At 56.0% G+C, this 19,410-nt stretch overlaps 2 protein-coding genes across 11 annotated transcripts; one reads left to right on the top strand and one right to left on the bottom strand.

The window, feature by feature from the left end:
• Positions 1-2,501: 2,501 nt before the first annotated feature.
• Positions 2,502-3,391, top strand: NPFF (neuropeptide FF-amide peptide precursor; the record flags this gene model as incomplete). Its single annotated transcript, XM_080810839.1, has 3 exons — positions 2,502-2,603; positions 3,032-3,153; positions 3,260-3,391. The coding sequence occupies 3 exons, from the start codon at positions 2,502-2,504 to the stop codon at positions 3,375-3,377; spliced, it is 342 nt and encodes a 113-aa protein (XP_080666965.1). The 3' UTR covers positions 3,378-3,391.
• TARBP2 (TARBP2 subunit of RISC loading complex) lies at positions 2,656-8,819 on the bottom strand (the record flags this gene model as incomplete). Of its 10 annotated transcripts, none has more annotated exons than XM_080810834.1 (9): positions 8,646-8,819; positions 7,917-8,086; positions 7,003-7,105; positions 6,327-6,405; positions 5,683-5,755; positions 5,328-5,445; positions 4,909-5,036; positions 4,287-4,488; positions 2,656-4,122 (listed from the first exon to the last, which is right to left on the bottom strand). In XM_080810834.1, the coding sequence occupies exons 5-9, from the start codon at positions 5,743-5,745 to the stop codon at positions 3,965-3,967; spliced, it is 669 nt and encodes a 222-aa protein (XP_080666960.1). In that variant the 5' UTR covers positions 5,746-5,755; positions 6,327-6,405; positions 7,003-7,105; positions 7,917-8,086; positions 8,646-8,819. The 10 variants fall into 10 exon arrangements, with proteins under 10 accessions (XP_080666960.1, XP_080666957.1, XP_080666953.1 ...); XM_080810831.1 differs by having other exon boundaries at positions 4,287-4,555; positions 6,327-6,422; positions 8,646-8,812; XM_080810827.1 differs by having other exon boundaries at positions 6,327-6,422; positions 8,646-8,812.
• Positions 8,820-19,410: the final 10,591 nt, after the last annotated feature.

Raw genomic sequence — 19,410 nt, 5'->3', positions numbered from 1 at the left:
ACTCCCGATCTCAGGGTCTTGACTTTTGAACTCAGCCTGAGTTCAAGCTCCACGTTGGGTGTGGAGCTTACTTGAAAAAAATTTTTTAAATAACAATCATATTTAAGCAATATTTTATTTTAAGATTTTATTAGAGCGCAAGTGAGAGAGAGCACACGGTGTGGGGGGAGGGATAGAGAGGAAGAAGCAGACTCCCCACTGAGCAGGGAGCCGGATGTGGGTGGGACTCCATCCCAGGACCCCGAATCATGACCTGAGCCAAAGGCAGATGCTTAATTAACCAACACTGAGCCACACAGGCACCCCTAAGCAAATTTTTAAATTAAGGCATACACATTGTTTAATTTGGTTTTCAGGTATAATGCTATTGCACACTTAATAGGCTACAGTGTAGTATGAACATAACTTTTATATGCACTGGGAAACAAAAAAATTCATTTGACTCCCAATGCGTTACTTGCTTTATTGTTTGGAACTAAACCAGCAGTATCTCTGAGGTGTGCCTATGCCTGCCAAGGGAGAGAGCAGTCCCCTCCCTCCTGGACATAGGAAGTTAGCTAGACCGGACCCTTGCTGAATTGAGCCTCAGCTCAGGTCCACTTGTAATTGATGATCAGAGATACTAGGAGAGTCAGGGTTGTGAACATTTATTAGCTGCTCTATGCTAGATGGAACGAGACACTTTATATTCAGTAAGTCATTTTACTTTTCACAACAACCTATTGATAACAGGAGTAGTTGCTTCATTTAAGATGAACTAAGGTTTTGGTTAAGACGTTTGCCAAGGCGCACAGTAAAGTGCAGCAGCTGGGGTGAAAACCACTCCAAGCCCAGAGCCACTCTGTGCAGTCCCGAGGCCCACACCCCCTCACAGCCCTGCTCCTCTGAACTGCTGTCAGGGAAGAACAGAGAAGGACCTTGATGTGGCATAGGATCCATTTCCCACAGAAAAACCCATGGACTGGATCGTCCCTTTTAAGAAGCAGTGAAATTCCAGGATGTAGTGATGAGGACCACCAGGTTCTGTGCTTGGGACCAGCTGGCGGACAAAGTATACAGAAGGGTTCACCCTAGCTTAGGCCGAATTAGTATCTAAAACATCCAGATGAACCTGCTCTATTCTACCTCCCCAAAATTATGAATTGGTTTCTAGATGCCTTGCTTTAAAGGGAGCAGGGGGGATCCCCTTAAGACTGCAGAGTGGAAGAGGGACATCCGTCTTCAGATACATGGAAGGCTTGCACACATGAAAGATGTGCAGTGTTCTGTAACTTCATGGAAGCCAGCTTGGTTCTCGGGTAAACCTGCCTGATCACTGTCTCAGGAGACGCCAAGTTCACTGGGACTCGCGTATGCAGGGGCAGCACTGCTAACGCTTTTGAGGACACTTGCTCTGTGCCAGATCCGACTGGGGTCGGGAGGCCAGGCAGTGATGCTCAGGAAGGGATTCTAAGGTCAGAAGGAAAAGTGAACCAGATGACTTTAAAGGACTCCTGAGGAAAAACGATTTTTTCCTAAAAAGGCAGGATTCTTGTCGCCTGCCCTCACAGGTCGGAGTCAGGCAGAGGCTGGGGTGACTAGAAGGAGGTGAACAAAACCAGATACCAACCCTAGTATCCTGCCCCTGCCTTTCGGGGACCCCTTAGAGTCAGGATGGTAGGAACCTCCTTCTATGTAGCCTCACCCCTCAAAGAGCAGAGACAGGAAATGGCCGGCCCTGACAGTGTCAAGCTGTGGCCACAGGGTGGCAGCAGAGTGCTTCAGCTGCGAAGGATGGCGGCAGACGCCCAGGTGAGGCAGAGCCTGAGTGGGGCTCCCCCGTGAGCATGGGGCTTGTCTCCATGATGGGGAGCAATCCCCACTTTCTGTGGGCTCTGAAACCTTTTAGTCTCCTTCTGTATCCCACTTTCCTATCAACAGGCAAATCTCAGAGGAGTGACTCCATTTTTATCCCCCCAAGGGGCACATAGGCAAGTGGATGAAGGGGCTGGATGACCCCTGTGGCAGCCATAGTCACAAAAGGGATCAGGCTGGGTCATCCTGGCTCACTCTAACCCTGGCTCTTCCCTCCTTTCCTCTGTTCCAAGACATAGTGCCTAGACCTTCTTGACAAGACTTCCTCTATGCTTTTAGTCTCAAGTTAGGAAAGCCAGGAGGTGATCGATTGGAACTCTCAAAACTGTTGAGGAATTGGGGGTTCTTGAAGGCCCCCTAGGGCCTGGCTCTGACAAAGCATCTGCAACTAATGATGCTTCTTGAGCTCTGGAGACAGAATTTATGCATCTAATAATGTCTATAACTCCAGCCTTAGGGGCTGGGGGCCAGAGGCTGGGAGCAGGAAGTCCCAGAGGTGCCATGGGAGGGGCTCCCAGGGGGCTCCTGATGGAGCAGTGCATTTCCCTCGCCTGCTCTAGATTGCCCCTCAGGCTGCTGCGGGGTGGGGGGCCCGGGCCACCGAAGGTATAAGAAGCAGGTATGGCTGCAGAAAGGCAGATGGCAGCATGGAGCCCAGGCGGGCCGCAGTGCTGCTGATGGTGCTGCTAGTAACAGACGGAGACTGTGCTGGAGGACCAGGTGATGGAGGTGAAGACCAGATCTTCATGGTAAGTTACTGCCCCAGCCCCATGTCACGATTTTTCTTTGTTTTTATTTTTTAAAAGATTTTATTTGGCGAGAAGGCGAGTGAGAAGAGGGGCAGAGGGCAGGGAGAGAATCTCCAGCAGGCTCCACACGATGCAGAGCCCGACGGGGGGCTTGATCCCACAACCCTGAGATCACGACCTGAGCCAAAATCAAGAGTGGGCCACTTAACGGACTGTGTCACCTAGGCACCTCCCCCTGCTCCCCCACTGTCACCATTTTTCTATCTCAGCTTGAGACTTGTGCTCTCAGTTCAAATACTCTGGCTGCCAGGGTCTTCAGTGGGTCCTCAGCCTCCTACAACGTGCCTCTGAGTCACTCCTTTCCCCATGTGACCTAAAATGTCCAAGGCCTTTGCCCATCTTCCCTCCCCAATGCCCCTGTACCACAGGAGGAAGACAGCGGAGCCTACCCACTGCAGGAGGTCCAGACCCCTGGGTCACTCTTGCGCTCCCTGCTCCAGGCCATGCAGAGACCTGGCCGGAGCCCAGCCTTTCTGTTTCAGCCCCAGAGGTGAGTCTGAGAGAGACAAGGCCCAGGCCTGAGCCAAATGGGAGGGTGGGGGCCGGAGGAGGAAGGGGCTGAAAGGACCTACAGTTGAAGATGGATCTCTCCCAAGGTTTGGCAGAAACACCCGGGGCTCCTGGAGCAGCGAACAGCTGAGTCCCCGAACCCGGGAGGGGCTCAGCTCTCCCTTCTGGAGCCTGGCTGCCCCTCAGCGCTTTGGGAAGAAGTGACCTGTCATCCCTTGATACGTATGCATGCAAGGCTCCCAACTACAAGGGTCAGGCCTCCCCTCCTCCCCTAATAAAGCTGTGGCTTCTGAATCCATGTGTCTGTCCGTCTGAGACTTGAAAGGGTGGGGAGAGAGCCCCAGGGCCAGGGCCACAGTCCCTCCATCACTGCCAAACCAAGCTCTGCAGGAACACAGGTGATGGGGCCTCCTGCCACCAGAACAAGGTGGGGAGGCACAACAGGGTACCCTGGTGCTAACCTCCTCTGCTGTCGGCCCTAGGCAGGGGAACAGAAAGAGCGGGGTTTAAGAATCCAAGAGGCAGCACGTTTATTCCAGGCTCTCAGGGAGAGCCCCCAGATTTCATTCCCACTCATCATCACCAGTGCCATGAGGACAGATCTTGGGCCAGCCAAGGCCCCGTGGTCCCTGGCTGCTGGCCCGGTGTCCTCCTCAGCCTGCAGGCAGGCAGTCTGTGTCAGAGGTAGAGACGGCACCTCCGGGGCAGGGGGGCACCAGAGCTGAACAGACGTGCGGGCTGGGGGAAGAAGAGCAGGGAGCCAGGAGGCGTGTCCAAGTCTGGCTGGGGCTTTACTTGCTACCCGCCATGATCTTGAGGTACTGCAGGGCCCGGCGAGCAGCCTCCCCACGAGCTGCCTCTCTGGTCGTCGCGGAGCCATGACACACAGTTGCTGGCTGCGTGGACAGCTCCACCAGGCACTGGCAGAGCCCACTCAGGCTTAGTTCCTCTGGAGACCGAAAGAGAAGATGGAAGTGGTGTTGGGTGGGAAGGCAGCACAGGAAGGGGGGTATCTGCATCCTCGTGGTTGTGCCCTCCCCAACCCCCTGTGGGCCCGTCCGTACTTGCTCCAGCTCAGTCCCCACCATCCCCTGGCCTCCCAACTAGCCATACCAATATCCAGGTAGCTGACATGGAAGGCCTGCTCCTCAGACAGCTCACTAAGGACACTGCAGCAGGCAGGGCCCAGAGCACCTAAAGCGCCCAAGGAGCAGCTGCGGAGGGACAGGATCTTCTCTCCCACTGAATTCCGCAAAGAATCCCAGGTGCAGCCTGGACCCCGGTTCCGAAGTCCATCCAGGCGGGAGCCCACACCCTGACAAGATGGTGACAGTGAGAAAGATGCGGCCATGAGCTGAGACCCAGGCATTTAACAGGACATTCTATGAAGAGAAAAACCCACAAAAGGAATGCTTCATCCAGCCGGCCTTCCCTGAGTTGGCCCCCTCTAACTACTGGAGTCTGGGCCAGGGGTCCAGGCAGCCTTCCTCATTCCAGTAAGTGCAGGCTCCAGGGCTCCAGCCCTGGGCCAGCTCCCCATGGCACTCACCGGGTAGGCCTACAGCTGAGGTTGTGGGGAGGGGGGCAGCCAAGGAGCTCTGGGTCTGGGAGAAAAATGGGCAGGAGCTGGCCTGGGATCCAGAGAGGCTCACCCCCGGGTGACAGGCCCAAGTCCCCAGTGTCCTGCCTGGCATGGAGGATGGACCACAGGGCCTGGCCCACACAAGCCACTTACAATGGAGAAATGATCATCATCGGGCTCTGCCTCATTCCCATCCCGGGCATCCAGAGGCACCGTGTGCACTCGAAGCAGCATTTTGGCCGCCGCATTACGCTTTGCCAGCTTTTTGGAGGTGCCACTGCCTGCATGTGGGGAGAGGGTTGCTGGGTTATGACTCCGAACAGGCTTTCCACCCAGCTCAAGCTTGGGGGTCCCCTGTGGGATGTCAACTGGAAAGAGGAGCTTGGGCCCTGCCATGCACCTAAGAGAGGTGAGAGCCAGAGAGGGTGGGGGGGAGGCCAGGACAAAGCAGCAGCTGGGAGAAGGAGCTAAGCCAGGGGTCTCGGCCAGGACAGTGAGGCTGTAGCACAGAGAGGCTAGGAGTTGCCTGTGCCCAGGGCTGGAGTAGCTTCAACTCCCCTCTGCCCAGTTACCAATCTCAATGAAACGTTCCACTCGGCAGGTCATGGTAAACTCTTTGCGGTGGGCCGGCCCAGACTCCTGGGTCACCGTGTACTCGGGCAACCGCCAGCCTTTCTGCACCACCAGCTCCTTGGGAGGGAGAAACAAGGGTGCACAAGGCAGAGTGAGAAAAGACTCCTTACATCCTCTCCCTCCTACCCTGGGAGCCTCAGATTCCAGGGAGGAGGAATGAAGCGGGGTGGGAAAAGCCCTCAGAACAGGGGAAGAGGCCCCGCATAACCGTCCCTCACAGCCCCATAACCGTCCCTCACAGCCCCAGGTCCAAGGGAAGACAGGCATGCACGGGAAATGAGGATGGGGGCACACCTGCAGAGCGCCAACAGGATTGCACTCAGACTGCTGAGGGGAGACGGGGGGCTGCACCTCCATGGGGGGGGTCCTGAAGGAACAAGGGTCCAGGGCCAAAGCTGATGGGGCTGTCCCTTTTGTGGCTCTCCATGAGTCCTAAGCTCTGCTCTGGTGTCCCCACTACCATCTCCCTAGTGTCTGCCAGGCAAGCAGCTGTCTCTCCAAACATCCAGCCTGCTTCCTCCCTTTCCCACCCAAGTGAGGTCTCTTCCAGGGCCCAGGCCAATTTAGATTTTTCTGGAACACCGGATCATCACCTTGGCAGGACAGTGGGCGAGGGGCTGTATATCCAGTCCCTGGAAGCACCTGATGGGAGGCACACACAGGACCATCATGTGACCAACTCAGAAGAAAATGGAGCCTGTGAGACCCTTGAACATGGTCAAACACCTCATTCCTGTGGCTATTTAAAAGTCATAAATTACCTCCTGTCCCAAGAGCTTACCAACTGGTGCAAATTCTTCAAATTCTGGTCCCCAACTATTCCATCCTCTGTTTACTCTCAGACTTCCTCCTGCCTGACCAGCTGGGGCCAAGGACTGGGGGACCAGGAGCCAGGACCCCTTCCTCCCCCCTTCAGGCCAGCAGGAAATACAAGATACCTGGTTGGAACAGCAGATGGAACAGGAGGAGCAGCCGCTGCAGCAGGAAAAACTGGAATGTCCTCAGGCAGTGAAGAGTCTAGGGGAGAAAAAGAACTTCCCGAGGGGAAGGGGGCCTTTGATTCACACCCATGTTGGGGGTGGGGGGAGTAGAGGGTGGGGACCCAGGTCCTCCTGACCTGCCCATTCCCTAAGAAAATTCCTTCCCACTGGAGCCAAAGACTCAGGGAAGCTTAACCACCAGCTTTTCCTCCTCGGAGCCTTTGCTGCCAAACACTGGATCAAGACGACTAAGAAAAGGGGAAGGAGGGTCTCTTCCTACCCAAGAAACACGGGGAGGCAAGAAAACTCCAATGTAAGTGTGGAAGAGGGAAGGACAACCTGCTAGAGAGAGGAGGCATGTTGGGGTGCAACCCCTCTAGCCTCAGCCTCCACCCCTTTCCCTCCCTAGCCAGGCCCAAACCACAGCCACAGCCCCTTGACATTCCCCCCAAAGGGTCCTTCACAGCAGCAGAAGCCCTGGCAGCATCCTGCTCTGTCCAGAGGAAACTCTCAGGAAGGGGCCAGGTCAAGGTGGCTAAGTGTCACCAGGCCAGACCTACTGGGCAGAGGAGGTGGCGCAGAGGCCTGGGTTCCTGGCAGGGCCTCTAGGAAGCCTTGGCTGTTCCTCCCTCACCTGCTGTCCTCCAGGGCCGGCTCCAGCATGCTCCCCCCTTTGAGGTGTTTGAGGGCCACCTCAGCTGCCTTGTGCTTGGCTGCCTTCTTGCTGGGGCCCTGACCTGAGAGAGGGGCGTGGGCAATACTGGAGGTCACTGGGAGGACAGAAGAAAAACCAGCATCCCACAGCTTCTCTCCTCATAGCTGGAGTGAGTCAACCAAGCCCCTCTCACCAACTGCCCCTGCCCAAGACTGGAAATGTTATACTAGTTGCTAGAAGGAAGGGCTTTTATCTTCCCCAGAGCTCCCCAAATCAAGCCGTGTCAGGCGGAAGCCCCTGAGCTCAGACATCTTGGGTGGAGATTCTTTCTCTGCTTTACTTTCCTCTGGGAAGCACCTTCTTTTCTCTCAATAAATAGAGATGGCTGGAAAAGCAGAAAGAGGGTAGGCTCTAGAATCAAGGCCTGGCTCTGCCACTCACTAGACATGTGACCTTACATCACTCACTGAAATCCCTCTGAGTCTCACTTCCCTCCTTTTCAACTTGAGGATACTACCACCTCTATCACAGGATCAGACTGTGGTTTAAGATTAACTGGGAATTTGGTCAAGCACCTGGAACAGAGCCGAGTGCAGCAGGCACTGACTCCCCCCAAATACTTCACTGAGAATTTGGTTTATCTCCTCTTTCTCCTCTAGGATGATGACAATCTGCCAGATCACTGTGCCAGTCCTGCGTGCTCCTCTAACTCTCCCAAGCCCTACCCACCTCCTCAAAGACCCATTTTCCCAAACCAGTCAGTGGCTTTTCCCCTGAAATCTCTCCTTCCCTCACTGGCTTTGGAGAAAAGGACTGGGAAGAGACTCCAAGAAACAAAGCCAACAGGGCCCTGGGAATGCACACCCCAGCCAGGATGCCCAAGCCTTCCTCACCAGTGCAGCTGGTGTCGCCAACGGTGACCCGGAAGGTGAAATTAGGCTGGTGGGCTTGGCCCTCGGCTTTGAGGAGGTCGTACACGGGCGTCTTCCCTATTCTGGTCCCATACTCCTGCAGAAGGCTGATCGGGGTCTTGCCCGGGTTGGCTGCCAGCATTTGCTCTATACTGGGGGAGGCGGGGGGCACAGACTCTTATCACACGTCCAACTCTGCACCCACCTGGCCAAGCACTGTCATATCAGACCCAGGCACACTATGGGGGACATAGGGTCCAGAGGACCCCGGAGAGTAGAAAAGACATTAGCTGGATTCAATGTGGAGTAGGGATGCAGGCTGGGAAAGCAGGGTGCACTGCCCCCAGAGCAAGCGGGGAATGCACTGTTCCAGTATCAGTTAAGGAGGAGGAACCCGTACCCCAGTGCAGTTAGGAAGTGCATGTCCCCTGACACAGTGCAGGCCAGGAACCCGGTACCCACCAAATGCACTGAATGTCGAGAGCATAAAGCCCAGTGCTCCAAGTGCAGTCTGGGAACCGGGCCAACCCCAAACTATTTAGAGCAAGAGGCAGTGGCCACTGCCGGGATGCATGCCGGGAACCACGGCCCACTACCCCAGTGCTTGCCGGGAACAACCCTCAGGCCAGGTGCATGCTGGGGCCGCGCCGCTACCTCCTCCGCACCGCGCCACGCTTTTCGCCCGGCAGGGATCGGTACGAAGCGGCTCACCTGGGCAGCCCGCAGCCCGTGGTAGTGCCGGAGCCCTGCTCCTCTTCACTCATTCCCACCTCCGTTCCCGCGGGCGCCACCGCGACTGCAGCCTCAATGCGCCCCAATACACCGCCGACGAGCTAGGGCCGGGGCCAAGCCCCGAGTCGCGGCCGGTCGGGCCCGGCGCGGGGCATGCCGGGACATGGAGTCCCCCGCCCACCCGACTCCATGAGTCTCCATCCGGAGGGGAGCTATCCGCCCCACAACCCTCCGCGTGGTTTGCCCCGGCCTGCAGTACCGCCTTCTGGGAGGAGCGGAGTCGTCCACTGTCGCTTCCCGAGCTGAGGGCGGTTTTGTGTGTGTGTGTGTGTGTCTGTGTCTGTGTGTGTGTCTGTGTGTGTTTGTGCGCGCGCGCTTTTTTTTTTTTTAATAGCGTCCCGCCTCCTTTTTTCCGCGTCTCGGCTCCCCAGAGCGGGCATGCGTAGTAGCAGAGTGGAAGCAGCTGGGGGCGGGGCGGTAAGGGCTAACTGGAGCCCTGGACCCTTTGACTCCCAAGGAAACTACAGAACCCAGGAGCTCGCGCGCCATCTTTGTCGCAGCTGGAGGGGCAGGGTCAGGCATGCACGAAAAGCTTCGCGGTATAATTGGTTATTTCCGATTGCGCTTACTTCTCTAGGCAGATAGCGATTGGTTACTTTACTTAGAAGGTAGGGACAAGGAAAGAGTCATCCCGCTCTGGCTCCGCCTCTTTACTGAGGGAAGGTTGTGATTGGTCCGGGGGCGAGGCGGCTGTCGGATCCTGGCTCTTTGCAGGCTGGGGTGGGGGGGGGGTGGATCTTACCTGGACGCGGGAGGAGACGGTTCTTTGCCCCTTGAGCGGTGGGGCAAGCCAAGTGCGTCTCAGGCAGTACTCTTTCAACCCTCGACCTAAACTCCTGGCCCTTGGGCCTTCGTCTCACAGCACCTGCTTCCTTTCCCTAGGTTGCCCTTCACCTCCCTTCCCCTTAATTCTAGCCCGCAGCCTGTCTGGTTTCAGTTCTTTTCTAAAGCCTTTTTAGAATGACCCTAGTGAACCTTTCTGTAGCTGTCCAGGAGATCCCCTCTGGAGCCTGAGAATCAGGCTATAGTGGGACAACAGGACTAGAAGGACGAACGCAAGTCGTGGTCTCATTCCCTCTGCTTGTGGGTCTTGGTCTCTCAGCTGAAGAGACAGCAAGAGAGGCTTCTGGCCTCTTAAAACTAATCCACTAATCTGGGTGCAGAGCAGACCACTTATGTTTGGGTCCCAGAGCTCCAGTCTCTCCTCCCCAAAGTCTCATGACCACGGGGTTAAAAGATGTTGGGAAATCTTGTGACCTTGGAGAGAGATCACGAAAATGTCTGGTTCTAATGAGTGTCCTGAGAATGGGTCAGGTAGTGGAGGTCCAGGGGACTCTTGGAATGATAATGAGAAACGCTGGAGGGGGGTGGGGAATTGAGCTGAGTGGATTCCAATTGGGTAAAACTGGAGTGGTGACAATTAGGGGAAGGAAATCTGGCAAGATCGGCTTGTCAGGGGGAGCAAAGCTAGAGCTCTGGGCGGGTGGGGGGTATCCCACGTTGAAGGGCTTCTGTCTCTGGGGATAGTAAGGAGTTTATAAGACTGGTCATAGGGGGCTCCGACGGAATCAGAGTAAGGCCCGAGGTGCGATTGTCACAGGACACCGCCTGCAGGGAGGTGAGGGGCCCAGAAGGGCCAGGGACGAGCCTGGAGCGCGCCGGATGGCAGCAGCAGGCTCCTTTAAGAGGCCGGCGGCTCCAGCGCAGCATCCCCCGCTCAGGGCGTGTCCGTCCCGGGGGGGCCAGGGGCGGGGGCCTTGGAAGGAGCGGGAGTTCAAGCCGAGTGGGCAAGGGGCTCGGGGTCGGGGGTCGGGGGGAGGAAGCTGGGGCTGACACCCGTGCACCCGGACACCGCACGAGCCTCGCCTGTGACAGCGCCCCGGGTCCGGTCGAGGGCAGCGGGGGGAGGAGAGAAGGAGGAGGAGAAGGAGGAGGAGGCGGGAGCAGCATCCGGAGCCGAGCTGCAGCAGCGCCGCCTTTTGTGCTGCGGCCGCGGAGCCCCTGAGGTGAGAGCCTGGCCGAGTTGGGGGGTGGGGGGCAGGGATGGGTCCGGGTCCGGGGATACGGGTGCGGAGGGAGGGTCGGGGTGCAGATGTGGCGGGGTGGGGTAGGGTGGCGCGGGGATGCTGAGGCTTCGGGGCGGAGGAAACTGGGGACCTGGACCCGACGCCTGTGGGGATGGGAAGGAGGGGAATGGAGCGGAGGGACGCCGCGGCCCAGCTTGGAGACGAAGGGCCTCCAGAGCTGGAAAGGACCGTATGGGGTGGGGGTGGGGGGATGATTGGGGGACAGACTTAAAGGGCAGCGGGCAAGAGAACACCCTCCTCTCCTCCCACTCATCCTCCAGGAGGAAGAGAGGGAAGGAGGAGGAAGAGTTTGGGCCCTCTCAGGGAAGGAAAGGACGGACGGGGCCTGATGTGCCCACCGCCCGCCTCGCCACCACCCCCACTCCCACACTCAGCCCGCTGCACCTGAGGATTAGAGGGTGCGAGCACCTGTTCCTGGATGCCCAGGTGATGGCCCTCCTCCCCTTCCCTCTGATGCCCCCAGTCCCCTCCAGCTGTGGTATTCACCTTCTCCATCCAGCTGTTGCTTCTTCCCCTCCCCCATTCATTTGTGGTTTTCTCCCTCTTTCTCTCCATCTCCTCTGGCTCCCCTAACCCAATTCCCCAGCCCAGGCCTTTCAGGAACCTCCTCCCTTTCCCCCACACATTTCTCAAACTCCTTGGCTAAAAAATAAGCAAGAATCTGTTCCACACAGTTGTGCCTCCTGATAACTATGGCCTTGGCTGAGGGGAGGGAAGAGGGGGTCAGAGGCTCTATAGAGAGTGGAAGGAAATCGGTGGGGTGTCCCTTAGCATAGAAGGAATCCCACCTTTGGCGACTTTAACTCTGCACCTGCTCCCTCTTGAGAGAAGAGTGGGTGGGTGGCCCTCAACCAAGAAGGAGTGTGCCTGAGGTCTGTCCCCAACCCAGAGTCCTCTCAGCCACAACCACCGCCTCCCTGCAAATGACATTTCCCTTCCATCTCGCAGGATGGACTCCGTGGCTCTGGGAGCTCTGATTGTCAGCCGGAGGGTAATATCCAGGGAAGGCAAGCACAAGGGATTCTGGAAGGAAAGGGCTCAAGAGCTCCCTGGCCTTCCTGTCCAGACAGCAAAGTTTCCCAGAGTGCCATTCAGGGCCTGCTCTCCCATCTCACACTTCAGGGTGGCCAAGAGTGCTTGCCCTCTCGAGCCAGCCACTCATCCGTTCTTCCAGTGGGGACTGAGGTGATGCTGGGGAGACCAAAGGTGTGATATCCCGACTCCAGCACCCATGAAAACACAACTAAATACCCATCGCCAAATTAAACCCACCTATGGGCAGAGAAGGCAAGAAGTTTAAGTAAGGACTGGCTTTGGACGTCCTGTGTGTCCTTACAGCTAAGGATGGCAGGACCCCTCTCAAACTAGCTGCTGTGTCCCTGTCCTTCCCCTGGAGGTGACAGAATGGTCATCTGGCTTCCAGGAAGAGGACCCTAAATCCTAGTGCCCACTACCCCAAACTCACCCAGTGGCATCTCACATGCGGTCCTCCCTCTCCCCTGCCTGGCCTGGGGAGGAAGAAGGGACTAGAAGTCCCTCCTGAGGCAGAAGGAGGATACTGTGGAGACAGGCTAGCAGGTGACACGTGGGCTTCATGACGGGTTGACCACAGCGACTGGTCTGTGTTGTTTGCTTCCAGGAGGACCAGGGTCATCTTTGCTTTGGGGGAGGGTGCTGAGGTAGGAACACTAGGGCTGAGGGGCCTAAGGGTCATTCAGGACAAAGAGCCCTTGGTCTTGGGTTCCTTCTCGCAGTGCTCTTCTTTTTGCCCCTTGCATTTGCCCACCTCCCTTTCCACCCGTACCCTCTCTACTGCAGATGAGGAAAAGGGGAAGAAGGGAAGGGAATCGTATTTATAAAAGAAACCCTGCTCCTGCTTGTTAGGCACTTTTCGGCGTGGCTCGTGTTTCTAGGGAGCTTCGTGCTTCGTGTGTGCCGGGTCCTGGGCCAGGAACCTTGCTGAGATTCTCTCACTAGTGTTAAAAGACTAAGAGTTGAGTGTTCTCGTCATCCCTGTGTTAGGGATGAGGAAACTGAAACTTAAAGAAGTAATCTCTTTAAACTTTGGGGGAAGAGCTTAGGTCTTAGACCCAGGGCTGTCTGTCCCAGAACCACTGTGTTCTAGACTGTATGACCGCTGTGACAGGGGTACCTCAGTTCCTGTTCAGAGAGAAGAAACAGGTTTGTTCAGAAGTGTCTTCCTCCAGGTTGCCTGCCTGGTCAGGAGCAGAGACAGGACATCAACCAAACCTGTCTAATTCCCAGGCTACCCACTCACCCACTGTCCCAAGCCGGGTGACAAGAACAGATGGGCACTCCTGATTTTTATTTCCTCATTTTCAATTCAAAATCTGATTTTTTATTATTTTAAAAGCAATTGAAACTTATTGCTGAAATATTAGAAAATACAGATAAGCCACAAGAAGGAAATAAAAACATCTACAATTCCACCTACCTAGAAATGGTTACACTTTGATATCTGTCCTTCCAGATCTTTTTATATTTTTATTTCTTTATGATTTTTGATCTTCCAGATCATCTTAAATGCCCATCCACCCCAGGAACTATTTGCTTAAATGTGCTATACTTCTTCTGGGTCCACCTGAGGGCCTCAGTAGGAGGGACACTGTGGCGCTTCATACCCTGCTTCTACCCCTCCTTTCCCTTCCCTCCTGACCTTAAAGGGTAGGGCTGCGGGGTGATCCCAGGCCACGTTGGCCAGGGGTGAGTATGTGGTACAGGCCTTCTCCCTTAGTCCAGAGGAGGTGGAATGATAGGATTTGTAGAGGAAGGACTGAGGGTCTGGTAGCAAAGAGACCAATGACTGGGGACTCCAGCGCCCCACTGCCACTGGGACCTGGTTTCCCTGGGACCTGATATTGAGAAAAGTCCTGTGGAATTGGAAGGTCTGAGACCCAGTCTCCCTTTTTCTGGTCAGACGAAGAGCTGGCCTCTTCAAAAGCCACAAAGACAGACCTGGTGTCCAACTAACCAGGAGGACAGAGTCAGGACCCAGGCAGCGTGCTCACGGCATTCCCCACATCATCTTAAACCATCCCCACCCCAGAAGGTAGAGTGGGGAGCCTTGAAGGGGTAACATTCTTCAACTCGTGGCAAAACTGAGGTTCTGGCTCTGATCTCTCCAAATCCAAAGTTAGCTCTTTTTTCCTAAGTAGCCCTGCCCCCTCCCCCTGCCCCGTCACTGCCCAGCTGACTGGAAGAAGAGGTGGTGGCACCAGGGGGGGCATCTCAGGACTTGACCTGTATGAGGTTGGGGGGGTGCCTGGATTTAGGGGTGATCTCCAATTTACCCCAAGTTCGTTGGGGAAGTCATTTCCCCCGAGGAAGGCACTGACAAAGCTGTAGTGCCTTCCATCTGAAAAGAACCCTGTATCAAAAAGAAAAACAGCTGCGGCCAGTGGCCAGGAGGCAAGGTCAAGAGGGGTCACAGTCCTTTATCCTATCAGGATCTCAAAGCCTGTAGAGATGGAACTAACATCCCTCCCAGAATCTTGGGTTTCCTTTCCCTGTGAAGACCTTCCTTCTCACCCTCACTCAAGAGAGAACCTTCCTCTTTTTCCTGAGGACAAACTGAGGTCCAGGCCAGTGGTGAGTGCTCAGTGTGAGAGCCTGCAATTTAGACAGATGGCCTGGCCTCTCAGCTGAGCCCCCAAGACTGCCAGACATGCAACTTGGCCTTGAGATTGTGCTGTTAGAACAGAACAGGACAGGAGAGAGAATTCAAAGGGTTCCCTTGCCACAAGCTTCCAGCACTTCAGGCAGGAGAACCAGGAGGAGGAAGAAGCAGAGGGACCTTCTGGCACCCACTCCACCACAGGCTCCTGAATGGGCACTCTGGGAGTCACCAGCAGAGAATCAGGTAGCTGAAACCGAATTAGGACCTCCCAGGACTTCCAGAGGGCCTCTTGCCCTGGCAGATATAGGGTTTAGGGACCACTCTGTCCCCTCACCCAATCTGGAATTCTGCACAGTAAGCACTTGGTAAATACGGTTGACAGGATGATGGAGATATCCACCCCCTCCTGTCACGTCTCTGCCCTTCCTCCATGCTCTGCATAATTGATGGCCAGGGAGGCCGTTCCCCTCCCCCAAGGTGACCGAACGTCTAGGCCAGGGGCTTCTGGCATGCCCCCAAAGTCCTGGCGCCAAGGCCCAGCTTGGGGGGCAGTGGGACACAGCTGGTATGTCAGAGATAAAGGAAACTGAGAGGGGCTGTGTGTTGGGAGAGGAATCTCCAGTTGACTGTAGCTCCCTGGGGCCTGGCTTCCCCTGACTCCCTCAGGTCAGTCTGGAGGAGCTGTGTTAGCCTAAGGACAGGTTGGTGGTGGCCTGAGGAGCCCGGCTAGAGTCCCTCCCTTTTCCTGGATCACATTACTTTTTTTTTTTTTTTTAAGATTTTATTTATGTATTTGACAGACAGAGATCCCAAGTAGGCAGAGAGGCAGGCAGAGAAAGAGAGGGGGCAGCAGGCTCCCTGCCGAGCAGAGAGCCGGGCTGGATCCCAGGAGCCTGGGATGATGACCTGAGCTGAAGGCAGAGGCTTTAACCCACTGAGCCACCCAGGTGCCCCCATCTCCTACTTCTTCAGGTAACTCCCACTGCCCTAAAGACAAACAGGTGAAATGGTTTCTCTCCCCGTCTCCCTAGTTGCGAGCCCTGGATACCAGAGGAGCCTCTGGGGAAGCCTGGTGAACTGGAGGGAGGCTTGGTGGCAAGTGCCTGAGCATGTCACCCTCTTTATGCCTGAAACTCCTAGTTGCCAAACACGACATGAGGACTGAGAACTTTAAAAATCCAGGTGTGGTGCCTAGTCAAGGCTCAGCTTCTAAATAGGAAAGACCTGGGAAGGGCACAAATGGTCTCCGCGTTTTCCAGTTCTTTCTCAGCTACTTTTTTCTCAGTGCCCTCTCTGGCTTTTCACATTCAGGCGTTCACTCCATCCTTTTCCGATTTGATTCTCCCTGCGCTTCACCGTTTCGGTCTCTGAATCTCTCCGCTCGCCACCCCGCCCCCCGCCCCGTTCTCTGGGTGTGCCTGTTGCCCTTTCTGTGTCCCTATCTTCCCATCTCCTGCTTTCTCTGTGGCACTGCTCCCCACATTCCAAGCCAAGTCCCCGCTCCCCAGCACCAATGGCTCTCTCTCCGCTCCGTGCCCGGGCCGAAGATGTGTCTGCATGAGGGGTCGAGGGAGGTATGCGAAGGAGAGCAGCGCACAGGCGGCCGGCTGAGGGGGCCCGGGGTCCGAGCCCGTGATTCCCGCAGCGCTCCTGACCACCAGCACATGGGCCGGCCCGGGTCAGGGGCGGGGCCCAGGCGCAGTCCCGCCCCCGTCGCTCACGTGACTCTGGGCTAATCTTGTCCTGGTGACTTCACACGCCGCCTCGGGCCCAATCGTCATGGTTACGCCGCAGCGCCCCGCGCTTCCCTCAACCCGCTGAGTCCCCTCCCCTTCCCCACCCGGACCCCCTCCTTCCGCCGCCGGGCCCCCGCCCGGTTCCAGCCACGCGCCCCGCGCCACGTGACGGCCGGGAAGGAGGTCGGGAAGGGGGAGGGGGCGCTGGGGCCGTAACCCCTTCCTCCCCGCTTCGGAGGGCCTTCCTGGGGCTTCCCGCGGGACCCGCGAACGGCCTGATCCAGCCCACCCTTCTTGCGGGCCAGCCGCCCCGCCTCGGGGGCGCGGGCGAAAGCCCCGGGATCCTGCGGAGTAAATTCTTGGCCTGGGTTTGTCGTTGGCATTACGGTGTACATCTGCTCCCTTCCACGGCGCCGATAGCTCGTAGGATATGTTGAGGATTCAGAGGCTGGATCTGACTGTGACTAAAGCTTTCTGAGTCTGTTTCCTCAAGAATATAGAGGGACCGACGGGAACAGCTCTTTCCCTGGGTGGCGGTGAAGAGCCAGGGAGCTCCTGCGTCCATAGCGTAGGGGCGGCCTTTAAGACGACCGTCCTGCCCGCGCGCCGGTGCTGGGCGAAGCCTGGGATCCCGGGCGAGAGCGTCGGGGGTCTCATGGAGGGCGGGGTGTCGGAGGAGCTGGACGCCTGAGCCCACAGTGCCTCCGGGCTAATGGGAGCCACGATGAAGGAGGTACAGGAGGCTGTGCCGGCCCCGACGGACATCAGCTCAAAGTGGGGCGGGGGGTTGGTGGGGGTAAGACAGGGAGGAACATCCAGGACGGAGTGAGATTGGAGAGATGGCAGGGGAAGCGACTTACAGACAGAGAACGCCCGGGGGCGGAGCTTGCGGTTTTTCCTCAGAGAGGGCACCCCGGGCAGATTAACCAGTACCTCTGTCACTTGGGGCGAGTGTCGTTTTGAGGATTAATTGAGCTAATGCGCCTGTCGGCAGAGGCTACATCGTAAGCCTTGCCTAAGAGTTAGCCATTCTCATTAGGGGCCCTGGCACAGAAGCCCCATGTAGCCTGGTGTCAGTTCTATATGGCCCAGGTGCCAACAGCAGTAGGAGACGAGGCTGGCGAGGGACCAGAGCATGGAGATAAGGCTGCTGGGCCACGGGCAGTAGGGAGTTCTTAAAGGGCTTGAAGCAGAAGAGGGGGTGCTGGCCAATCTGTGTTTTAGGAAGATCCTTCTAAAGAATGGTGGAAAATGGAGTGGGGTGGGGTGGGGGGCGCTGTGTAAGTATTGGGAGACTACGAGGCAGTCTCGGGTTAGCTGACACAGCCAGAGAGTCCGAAATTAAGACAGTGAGGTGGAACTAGAGAGAACAGACTGGCATTGGGTCAGAGCTTTTCAAATGGGCCAAAGTCAAGTAGGAATCACCTGAGGTGCTTGTTAAATATGCATGTTTCAGGCCAACCCACAAACACTGAAAAATCCTTGAAAAGCCTGGAAATTGTTACGAGAGCTGATACCATCAGGAGTGCCAAACTTCCATGTCCGTCTGTGTCATCATCCAGTGGCCCCTTTTTATGTGTAGATTCCTGTCCTTCCTCTCCCGTTGTGATTCAGAGGCTCTGAATCAGGGGTTCAGGAAGGACCCTAATATGAGGAACAGTTAGAGCATCACTGTCCTCAAGAATCCTCACATCTCAGGATCCGTTAGCGGACTAGATGTGGAGGAAGACGGAAGACTAGAATGACTCCAGATGCCAAGCTCTGGACAGGTTTGGTATAGGTTGAAGAGTTTGCCGTGCCTGAGTGATGATAGCTAGTTTATCCCCTTTGTACAGCTGGATAAATTGAGGCCCAGTCCAGTTTGCCTGAGGTCACACAGCCAGTGTGTGGGAGAGGCAAGGCTAGAATTCAGATTCTGTTTTTAAACATTTATTTATTCGAGAGGGAGACAGTGCACAGGGAGAAGGAGAGAAGCAAACTCTGCTAAACATGGAGCCCAACACAGGGCTTGATCTTACAACCTTAAGCTGAAATCAAGAGTTGGATGCTTGACCGACTGAGCCACCCAGGTGCACCCAGACTTTTAAGATTTTATTTATTTGGGGCCTCTGGGTGGCTCAGTCAGCTCAGGTCATGATCTCAGAGTCTTGGAATTGAGCCCCACATCAGGCTCCCTGCTCAGTGGGGAGTCTGCTTCTCCCTCTGTTGCTCCTCTGCTTGTGCTTTCTCGTGCTCTCTTTCCCACTATCAAATAAATAACATTTTTTAAAAAAGGATTTTAATTCTTTGAGAGAGGGAGTGAGTGAGCAGGAGCTGGGGGAGGGGCAGAGGGAGAGGGAGAAGCAGGCTCCCCGCTGAGTGAGGAGGAGCCCGGATGCTGGGCTTTCTCCCAGAACCCTGGGATCATGACCGGAGCTGAAGTCAGATCCTTAAGCAACTGAGCCACCTAGGTGCCCTTAGAATTCAGGTTTTTTTAATGGTTACTTTTTAAATAGCACCTAGTTACGAGAATTGGGACAAATCTCCATCTTCCGGAAAGCTAGTACTTGGTTTGGAAGCTGGGGATGGGGTGATGGAGAAGAAGCAAGGAGACAGGGCCTCTGTAACTGACCCCCTGAGGGAGCAGCAGAACCAATGTCAGGCCTAAGGGCGGGGGGTGAAGCAGTAGGCTCCCACTCCTGACCCAGCTTCTGCATCTGCCTCCCCACTGGATGGCTTTGCCTTATCTTCCGCCCCGCTCCGTCCCCACCCACCCCCAGATCGGCTGAGGGACTGCAGGCTTCCCTTACCTTGGCAAGGCCCAGGTGTGTGTGAGCACTGGAGAGGGAGTCCCAGATGAGAGCCCGAGGGTGCCTTGGGATGACTCTCACCTGAGGCTAGTATTCCTGTGAAGCCTCAGCCATCTCACGTGTAAGTACACCAGTGGGAGCCCCAGGTGCCTCCCCAGCACATGGGAGGCCCGGGAATGTCCTCTCAGAGTGTCTGCGTGTCACCTGTGTGCGCCTCGGCACAAGGGAGACTTCAGGTGTTACTATCACAGACCTGAGGCTGAGTCTCGGAGTAGAAGGTTTACGTCTGAGAGACCCTTATGTGACCTCTGCGTGTGCATGGGAGCTTGAAGTAACAGAAATGGGAGCACCAGAGGTGAATTACAGTAGTCTTCCGAGGAGAAGGGGACAAGTCTGTTACCATAATACTTGAGTTTCTGGCACAAGCTCCGGGTC

Source organism: Martes martes, assembly GCF_963455335.1.
Source record: "Martes martes genome assembly, chromosome: 8".
In the NCBI taxonomy this organism is placed as follows: Eukaryota; Metazoa; Chordata; class Mammalia; order Carnivora; family Mustelidae; genus Martes; species Martes martes.
The sequence above is the reverse complement of the archived record's forward strand: the minus strand, read 5'-3'. Positions and strand labels throughout refer to the sequence as shown.